The sequence below is a fragment of the Protopterus annectens genome, chromosome 2.part0, assembly GCF_019279795.1.
Source record: "Protopterus annectens isolate FY-2018-M chromosome 2.part0, PAN1.0, whole genome shotgun sequence".
NCBI lineage: Eukaryota > Metazoa > Chordata > Ceratodontiformes > Protopteridae > Protopterus > Protopterus annectens.
This window is the reverse complement of record NC_056728.1, coordinates 1808701356-1808712371: the sequence shown is the minus strand read 5'-3', so window position 1 is coordinate 1808712371 and position 11016 is coordinate 1808701356. Positions and strand designations below refer to the sequence as shown.

Below are 11016 nucleotides of genomic sequence, written 5' to 3'. Positions count from 1 at the left end.
TAGGTGTTTCTGGATAATTTATTCTGTTATTTATAAAACTACAGAGGACTGTATCCTATTACAAAAAATAGGAAACCATGTGATTGTTGAGAGAAGGAGGCTGTTCTTTGACAAGACATTCATTTGCTATTCCATGCCATTATGGATCCATACCTCTCAACTGCACAGATTTTCAGACTCTCCAAATTTTTGTCTCATATTTTTGGTCTGTTCCTCATAAATTTTGTGGTTTTCTGGCAAATCACCGAGGATTGAAATCAGTAAATAATGACAAATATTTGAGTATCACAAACACAAATTCTATTATTTTAGCAACTAGAGCAACATTTAAAACCTGTCCCCATTTTGGGGCCTTTGTCCCCCCATTATTTTAGGTTTTGTCCAGATTTATTGTGCTAACACGTTGGGAGGTATGATTCCAACTAGATGAAATGGGGAGCTGTGTCAGAGAGAGAATGTGATGAGGGAGGGGTTTCCTCATAAGGATGACTCTAATGACATTTCTTTAATATTGAAAAGTGTGAAGTAAAGTGACTTACCTTGGCAACTATCATTCACCATTTCATAACCAGCTCGGCACATACAGTCACTGATTGGCACCAACCACTCTCCTTCTGCATTACAGTATATCGTAGGAGACACAGTGCCAATTGCATTCTCCACACAGGACCCATGTACTTTGTCCAAAGCTTGACTGTCCTTCCCAGTTATAGTTTCTGGAAATCGAGCCAATTCCCGAACAACCGATGGACATTTCTTGTAATATATACGCACTGATATGAGAGCTACACAGGCACCAATATCCTGAAAAGCCAAGTAAAAGCCTTTCTTGGTCAGCAGGTTAATAGACCGAGTCTCAACATTTATCTTGACATTCCGTGTTTCAAAATCACTCTGTAGTGTTATCTCATCAGGTGCAATAGTCGCAATTTTTTTAAACTGACGTTTTTGAAAATTGGTGCCATAATCAAAATCTGACTCTGCATAGTAGAGATTGAATGTCTCCTTACAGGAAGTAGCCCCACCTGGAAAACTATTACAGTCCCTCACAGTGAATTTAAGTTCTACAAAGACACGCTTTGCCTCTCCACGATAGATCCAGTTTGTGCGCAGCCAGTTATCTTGATCCCCTTCCAAGACATTGCAGACAGAGTACATGTATATCGGAGACTCATTCATCATGTGCTGTTGGAGATCCCACTAAACAGAAAGAGGAAAATATCAGTAAGAAGAGTCTATGGACAAAGTAATATCATCACCATATAAAACAGAGCAAGTTTACAAACAGTCAAGACAGACCCCAGCACTGCAGTTACTAAAATAAAGCGGATAAAAGACTTGCACTTTAACAAACTCAAAACTTGGGGGTATCTAAACACAAGCACTTGTGTCAAACTTGTTAGGTGGCAGAGAGAGACAAAGGTGTAAAGGGCTGTCCAGAACAAGCCTGAAGGTGTGAGGCAGTAGATGCAAATGGTCAGAGACAACATTCATGAATAAGCCAGCAAAAGGCTAGTAGACAAATCTGACTAAAGTGAACAATCATTTCCTGACCATACCTGCATAAGTGAAATCTGAAAGAGAGGAAAAGAAACAAAAAGGAAGCGTTTTGGCTTTAAGCTTTTTAAAATCATAGCCACAATGTCCACAACAAATCTGGAGATGCCCAGGGTGCACAGGAGTGGGAAATGAGCCAAAGTAGGCAGGTAAGTGATGAGAGAGCTTGGTGTAGTAATCACGGCTAAGGCAGCTAAGCAGAACCCAGCACAACAACAGAAAGAAACTGCTACAGCCACTACAGTAAGATGTGTCTCAACAAAAAGGCTTGAAATACAGTTCTGACAGCACTGTAAGGATCTGATGAATCACTCCACTAAGAAAGACCAAAGTGGTTCCATTATTGTACATAAAGCTCTTGTATGGTTACAGTGACAAAAATCTGCTTCAGACATTTAGGGATATAGAGAAGAATGTTGAATATTGTTTGAACTAATCTGTGCCAAATGGCATGGATAACATGCTTTGCACATTCAACCTCAGGCACCCAACTTTAGACAAAAGCAATGGAGAAAACTAAAAAGGAAAAAACTACCCCCCCCCCCACTTCCACCACCACACAAACAAAACTTGAAATGTGCTGTGATGGTTACTCATAACTTTCACACACTGGATCAGTGCATGAATATGCCCACACATGATTCTAGAGCAAATGGATCACCATGAGCTATGACCAACAACGTGAAAAGGACACTAAATACCACAGGTTTTACATCATGAATTCTGGCACACAGGTTCCTGAGGAGGCATCCTTAAAGCTGATGTCAGATAAAGTTCGAAGAACACCACCAGTAGTGAGAGTGCCAGATTATAAAGTCTTGGCAAATGCACAGCTATGCCCACAGAGTCCGTGTAGGGGCTATTTTATTCTGCTGTTGAACACAGGGTAGCTGTCTTGTGAAGACTAGAACAAATTTCTGTAAATTCTAACAAAGCTAACATGCAAATCATACTTCTGAAAAAGGTCAGTGGTGCCAAACCTTATACTACAGTGTCAAGTCTAAAGTTCTTCCAGTGTGTAGTACCACCCTGTTATCATGTGTACAGGGTATGCTGGCTAGAATTACTTCCCATAGGCCTGCCTTTAAAAAGAAAACAGAAAAACAGTCATGATATTATTTTACAGGGTTGAAAATGTGATAACAAAACAAAAGTTTTGTCAGTCAACCAACAGAAGGAACCAGACCTGAAATTTCTATAAGCAGACTGGGGAAAAGAATTCAGATACAACTAGAGTGCAGTCCCCTCCCCTAGATAACATCATTTAACAGAAGTTTATGCTTGTTGAGGAGTTGCTTCCACAGTGCAGACTGTCAGGTACTGTAAAAAAGGACAGGAGTAAGTGCTTTGGGGTGGGCAAAAACAGACGACATTTCTGGCAAAAGACCACACACACACACAAAAATAAACAAAGATACTTACCCCTTTACCATATGGACTGGTTAGCCAGCCAAGTTGTCCTTGGGCCAGTTCAAAATCCAGCAATACAACTACAAGAAAAATGCAAGGTATTATTAAAATACAAAAAGACAGCATCTGTATAAGATAAAGAGCACGTCAGAACAGAGCTCAAACCATAAGGGCAAATGCCCAACCTACTACGTGACCAGTATTATAAATCAAACATACAACTAACAAGGCAGCAAGTTACTAGAACTTTATTCATTAAATCGTTTCTAAGGTTACAGCATCTAAATGTAAAATTCGGAGTACTCAAAACTGTAAACTGATGCTTAAAAGCTCAAGTGCTCTTCCCCTCTGTAGAGATATGCACAGGTGTCTCTCCCATACTATAGGGAAGCACAGAAGTCTTGCAAAACAACAAGCAGCATTTGGAAGAGACCCAAGCCTGTATATTATCAGTCTTTCATTTATGCCAGGCCCTTGGAGAGAACAGCTACATTCACTCAGAGAAAGCCTAATTTGAGCAAGACCCATGGCCTTAATCTCACCAAAACAGTCAATCAAAACCAACGCACCAAGAAGTGGGTCGATTCACTGCATTTTTTCCATATGTCATCTAAATTCTCTCTCTGATGTAGTTAAATGTTAACAGTTCCATACAGCAACTCAATAACTTATAGTTAACACTTAGTAATTGAACTGACCTCTGAAAGTACATCAGTCATGTAATGCAAGAACTATTTTCATGACAAGACAAGATGGGTGAGACTAAACTCGCAGGAAACTTTGACCAGTATTCTAAACTAGTGGAACAACGGATACAAAAGTGTCAAAAGCAGCCCCACAGCTGAATAAATAAGTGTGCAGGGAAACCCACTTTAAAACCAACACAAGAAAACTGTATGGATTGTGTGTGCTTATCTCAACTTTTTAGCCTCTAATTATATGCAAAACACTCTGAAGAGACAATACTGCTACTGTTCTCTACAAAGCAGCCAAACCCACAGGAAAACTCTCTGAGCTGGGGGGGGGGGTGTAAGAGACAGGTCAATTCATCCCTGTTTACAAATTCGGTGACCAACTGCTTCAAGATGGTTCCCCCCGTGCTTGCTTGCAAGCATGCATGCAGCATGAACAACTTTCTTCAGTCTGTGGCCTATTTTTACAATTTCAGACACATAGAAGGTGATTTACACCATTAGGCTAGGAAATACTAATGTTAATGGTCAAAGGGGGACAGACGATGCTCAAGAAAAAGACGGATGATGGGTGAGCCTACAGTCAGTACAACTGGACATGGGAAAGTTTTCAATTCCTTACATGTAGTTAGAGGTTATTGGATTGGTCCTGGTTCATACTTGTTACAGCCAGGACCATTTTCTTGTATTCCCACAATTTTAATCTTCAGTTTCCTAATAAAACCCATAGGACAGTTAACTTTATACTAAATCACAAACACAGACTGCATACAAACAGAGAATCAGCATGTTAGTCCAGCCCGATAAAAATGAACACCAACATTTTCTGCTCATACAAAGTCACAAAATAACAAGCCTGTTACATTTACAGCTGCAAGACTTTATTTCACACATGCACAGACCAAGGGTAATATAAATGTGACTAAAGTAACCTCCAGTGAAGACAAATCCACAACACAACAAATTACCCTTGTGTTGAAATCACTGTAGTCGTTAGGCTAGCCTGCCCAACTTAAGGCGGTTTTGTTTTAGTAGCTACAATAGGTGGGAGTGGGATCTTTGAAATTACCCTAAATAAAATGAGAATATCTAGAAAAGCCATGGCTATTACTCTCTTGACTATAAACAGGGGCTTCACTTACTGGACCTGAAAAAATCCTTCCTTTTATAAGTACTTAGCAACCACATATTTGACCGGATTTGTTCTTTTACTGAGCTGCTTCCTGCAAATCACTGCTTTACTTCCGTAACACAGGAAGGTGGAAGCCCAAAACAAACATTACAATAGCACATAACATCCTCTCCTCTTCATAACAATCACTGCATGGAAGGAAGGGAATAGCAACATTCCAAAAACTTGAAACTCACCTGACCATCAAATATAAGGAAGAAAACTGGAGGAGGGATTGGGTAGAGAGTGTCATCTGTAGCTCACTCACTCTCCGAAAGAGTGAGCGTTTTGTGTATTGGGTGTGTGTGTATTGGTCGCTTAACTATACACACACAAAATCAAAGGAGATAAAATATACATAAAACATTTTCTGCCAAGCACAATCTGACCTTACACTTAACAAATCAGACTCTTCTCACCCAAAGGGTTTAAGGGAAAAAAATGCATCTTTAAGGAAGTTCTATATGATGCAAGAAAAAAAAAAAAAAAAAAATAGTTTGGGAAGTAGCTTTCATAAAACAGTACACCAATACCAGCCCACGCTAGTTAGCACAGAACCAACAAATGATGCATTAAGCAACATCTCAATCTGTCAGTATGTTTCGCCATTTATGTCTACACTACGACAAGGACAGGTAGTCGTTTCTCTCGTCCAATCTCTCCACATCGACTCTACACAATTTCTTCTCTGTCTGTAGCACATCACAAGGGTTAACTTCTCACTGTTTTGCACAAATTTATGTGTAAAATCCAATGCAAGTAAACAAACTATACTAGATAATTCTGGAATTAAACTGTAATGGCAGGTGTCTACTAGGCTCAAATGCCAAACAAGTCTGCAGCAGGGCTGTAACATTTTACTTTAGTACGTGCATTATCTGGAGTAGTGGAAAGTCTACTTATGCAAACACACAATCCCTGTCACCAGCTCTAGTGGCTAGAGGGTTCAACTTTCACAATAAAAAAATTCTACGGAGTGTAAACCTCATTGTACACTTCCCCAAATTCACTTGGCACAAAATTCTCCTATTATTTTCACTTCCGTGGCGTGACCTATGTAAGTTTGTACCAGTGCTACTCCAGTTAGCATTTATGCTAAATAGTAAGCTTAGAGATTCAACTGAATGGAAGCAGAAGATGAACTGCTACAGTCAGAAGAAGAAAACCACCAGCAAACTACATGGACATTTTTTATTACTTGAACGTATGATGGCTGTTTTCTAATTTCACTCTAATTTTAGGGGATATTTTTAAAATCCTAACACGCCTTTTTGGCAACCATCTCTGCGAGTATGCTAGAACTTATCATTAGAATATAAAAAAGCTGAAGTCTCTTTAAAAACATAACTTAAGAGTAACTGCCCCAGTCTGTTATAAAACATTCAAAGGAAGCCATCAACAGCACAATTTTAGCACATTAAAATAACCTGACACTAGTGTTATTTTGTGTTTACCACATATTTCTAGATGCTATAAATGTGTTTCTGCAGCAGGCTAGGATTCAAAGGGTGTAGGAATAGGCTCAGATTCCTCAGTGACCCTGTAAGTGGCTAACCTGAGAAGGAATGAAAGAAAAAGAATTTAAACAAAATGAGATACCAAATACAGTGTTTAAAGGACAGATCTCCTCACCGGCAAAAAGAACAGAGCTATCAAGAACAGTGTTTATTAGACCAACCTTCTAACCAGCGGAGCAAGCCAGTTTAGATTATTTGTTGTGTAATTTATTTATGGCTGCATTATCCTGCGAATGATCACTTTTAATAACTTGTATCGATCATGTACTAGTTATCTTCAAAATACAAATGGCAAAGTTTTACTGCATGTATGCCAGCACACCCCATTACCCACTAACTTGCAAATTCTACCAGTGTGCCAAGTCCTTTTGATGAAGCACATGCTGTACTGTCTTAATTTATACAAACCATAGGATTATACTAATAGAAAATGAATACATAACTATAGGATTACATTAAAAAAAGGTAACAGCAGGTTTATTTTGCCTGCTCATGTGTTGCAGTTATCCCCATTTCCTCATCCTAGAGGCAAAGGTCCACTGGACCAGTGTACCTGCTCATTTTTCAAAACAGCATATAAAATTAATATAGTATGAAATGTAAATAAAGTCTCAAATAAGCAATACTGTTATAAAAGTAAACAAACATATCAAAGATGGAAATCCCTGACAAGACCACAAATAAAAGTAAACAAACATATCAAAGATCGAAATCCCTGACAAGACCACAAATGATTCAGAGTCTAAATCAGAAGATCATTTCTGAAGATTTCTTGGAAATCACAGTGAACAGCATGACCAAAGGTGGACAAGCTTAAAATGACTCAAGCTTTACATTTAGTTTTATGTTTAGTTAATCTTGTATATCAGTTAGTCTAATACAGTTACAGTCAAGAGATATAGATCCCCAAGGTAAATGTCAAATTCGTAACCGAGCATGACATGCCTCCCCCACACACACAAGTTTAAATATGCTTAGACTTTACAAACTCCTTAAAGCACAGGACACTAACTGCACAGAATTGAAGATATAAACTAGATATTCTTGTCCTAGTAAATATACCAAATACTTTGTCACGACTCATAAAATAAACATTAAAACTACATTAATATGGTAGTTTCCTTAATACCAGTAGCGGTGTAATTTAACTGGAAATCTGTAAAGCTCTCTATAACCACGTCAGTTTCTGTACGCAAAGCTACTGTTATTACTAGCACTTACACAGCAAACCCAGTACTGTATTGTTCCAAGTTCCATATGCCGCTTAGCACGCTTTGCATTTTCTAAATTGTTGCAAAGTCCAGTTTCATTTTAAGGCACAGCCTCTCACACCCTAAACCATATTCCAAACACATCGTTGATGGTCATTTTTTGTTTGTTTCATTAGGTGTGCTGCTCAAATTCAGAGCATTAATAAATTTGACTTTTTGCTCAAAACCTCAAGCAGTCCTCAGCAATGATACGCTAACTGTAGATAAACACATGCCTCTCACCAAACTCAAGGTCGGCCAAGTTTTTAAAATACTGACTGCATTGTCTAAAAATTTGACTATTCGGTTCCGGCTTTGTACAAAAACAACCTAAGGTTATAATACTTAACACTACTTAGTAATTATAACCCTCTCAATTTTGATTAAAAACACTAGTTTTACAAATCAGAGCACAAGAAAAGTTTAGAAAATGAATCAGCAATACTTGTTCTCTCAATTATACCCACTCTTGGCTCAACATTTTGCATTCCCTCCTAATGAACCCTAAAACTGGTAGGAAGAAAAGACTGGTTGGTGACAGTTATAGCTTACTTCTGAAAATGCATGTAAATTCACATTCACTAATTTGGTCAATATCCCAAGTTAAAAAGTACCAGTATATATACTTTTTTGGGCCCCTGATTGTGACGCTGCAGGTGGGAAATTAAGAGAACAGAAAGCAGTTTATCAAGTGATATTTGAGCATCCAGGTAGTAGTAATGTGAAACCAAATGTTGTGTAAATATACTGACATCTATACAATTATGCAAAGCACTAAAAAGCAAACGTATCCATCTGGAACAGAATACTGGCATGCAGTTGTGAAAAGGTTAACATAACAGTAAATATGACTTGCCATCTACCTGGCTTGTGCAACAGTGCAAGTCACCAACATATTCCTAAAACACAATTATTACTGTCACGGTACAACCCATACTGATTCTTAGTCACACAATATCGCAACCAGAGCACATCATAAAAAGGAGCGGTAATGACGCGTTAAATGAGCAAGCAATTGGCTTGGGAAATAAAAAGGATTAGTGGCTGATGCATACCAATCACTTCCAAGTAATTTCCCATTTACTTTTATCAATACATTTACACCTTTTAAGCAAACCACATTAGGAGGACACCATGGGTAGCACTACTACCGCAGTCATGCTATTAGTCATGCTATTTGTTAAAGTGCGGTCCAGCCCCTGCATGGTACATAATTACCATTTGCCCCATTTCCGATACATTAATAAATTTTTGTGGGGGTCCAACCAAAATTCAGTCATAACTCAAATCGTAGAAAAGGGCCGTAATTTCTAAAAGGCTAAACTGTAAGCGACTTTTAGGCTGGACACATCACGAAAGCATGTGCCCCACTCAAGCCAGGCTATTTTCAAAGTCCAATAAAGTAAACTACAAGCTCAGAACACCTAGATCGCCATCAGCAAAATCCTGAAAGTGTCATGGTGTTTTAAGGGGTGCTCCTTCATATCCACAACTACAGATACCCAGGGACAACTGCCCATGTTTAAAAGTAAAAACAAAAGCTGAAACGTTAACTACAAAACTTACCCTGTTTGGTTTGCATGGTACAAGGGATGCTGGTAAATAAAAGTATGATAAAGAAAGCGCTATTTAATCCAAGAGACTGTGCCATGGTTTTTATGCGGGCTGCTGCTGCTGTTAAGTTCCAAGAGTAGTCAGTGTAAGGAATGAAGCTGGCCAAGAAGCATGGAAGTACAGCACACCGTACTCCTGAGAAGGCAAACAGCTCAATGAGACTTTACATTGGCTCTAACTTGCCTAGACTGTTCATTCATGCGGGTGGCACTGGGACGGCCGCACTAAGCCCCGCCCCGGAATGTGTTACTAGGTGAGAATTAAAGGCACAAGTACAGCAGCGGCACATCAAAAGCTAGGACTGGCAAGTTACAAACTTGGAAAGAATGTATTTGGACTCGTAAGCGACCCAGCCACGTGGTGTGTGTGTAAGTAAGTGAGAGAGACAAAATGTCTTTGTAAACTTCAGACGGTGCTGTCGGGACAGTTTTTGGAAAAAAGTGTAAATCTCAAGTAGGTACATGAATGATAAAATATAATCAGGCACGGGAACATCTGCACGGCTGTGTGAATTAATTGAGCGTCGATGTACAGTGTGTGTGTGCATATTCTTACAGCTCAGCTGGGTATAAAAGTTAAAAATAATAAGGGCAGGAAACGAGGGCCGTGTTTTAAAAGTAAACTTAATTTAGTAATATTACTAGTATTAACAGTATAACATACAAATACAATACCCGAAGAATTAGAGGTTTATGCTTTAATGCCTGGCGTTTTGTAGTTTGTAATACTCGAGTTTGTCAGAAATTTAAAGATAAAGCAATACGTTAAGGCAAAGATTCAGGAACAGCTGAGATGAAGGGATGCCCCTGTCATATTAAGTGCTAACCCAGTTCAGCACATTCCTCTAAACTGTCATGCAGGACATTCATTATTACGGTTTTAGCACGTATCCGTGATATACAGTATTAATTCATGAACAGGACCTTTTATAAAGACAAAATAACTCATTTTAACTATCATAACTCAAAATCTCGTAATACACTAAAAGAAATCTGGACAAAGCCACAAATAATGTGGAGACAAAATACTAAAAATCGTGACCGTTTTTTTTAATAGTGCTCTTATAAAATTAGAAAGCTAATAAAATATCAGGTTTTGCATTAGTACGCGTTTTCTAAAGGGTATGGAATATAATACTCAAATATCTGTCATAATTTAGTGACTTCAATTCTTAATGATTTTCCTGAAAATCACACGTTATGAGAAAAATCCGGGCATTCTGTGAAAATCTGCACCGTTGAGAGGTATGTGTGAGCTTCCTACCTGAAGTTGTTAGTAAGTGTTCCACATTTTGCCCTTTTGTTCCACATACTGGAGAGGTAATGATATGTACAACGGAGTATATGTAAGGGTGAGAGTTAGCACTGCGGAGATTTTCCATTACCAGCAGTACTGCGGTGAGACGCCAGCTGTGGGAGCTGGTGCTTAATGTTTTCTTACCTGGACCTTCATCTGACTATCCTGGGCTGTGTGTGCGCGCGCACACCGGAAACATTTCACGGAGCTTTACGGTTTAGGCCAAGTTATTATTTCACCATAAAGTTTCATTAGTTAAGACATTTTTGTATTACGTGCCGGCTGATTAAGTTAAATTCTAAATTTACTTACGTGTAATTTATTTTATTATACTGGAATCGCGACAATTATCTGAAATAACACTTAAATCGTTAGAACAATTCGTGAAATTCAGCTTGTACAAAATTAAATAACATTTTACGCGTTTAGTAATATTACAATCTGTGCGCGCGCGCTTATACCTTTCTCACCCTCTTAAGGCAAGAATATTTGGCACATATATATATATA

At 38.5% G+C, this 11016-nt stretch overlaps 1 protein-coding gene across 1 annotated transcript in view; it reads right to left on the bottom strand.

The window, feature by feature from the left end:
• EPHA2 (EPH receptor A2) overlaps positions 1–9402 on the bottom strand; it is an 82289-nt gene extending 72887 nt beyond the window's left edge. The window contains exons 1-3 of the mRNA XM_044061847.1: positions 9164–9402; positions 2980–3047; positions 540–1200 (exon numbers count right to left, since the gene is read on the bottom strand). Coding sequence (XP_043917782.1) covers positions 540–1200; positions 2980–3047; positions 9164–9248 — 814 coding nt within the window. The 5' untranslated portion in view covers positions 9249–9402. The remainder of the gene's footprint in view (positions 1–539; positions 1201–2979; positions 3048–9163) is intronic.
• Between the last annotated feature and the right edge of the window lie 1614 nt (positions 9403–11016).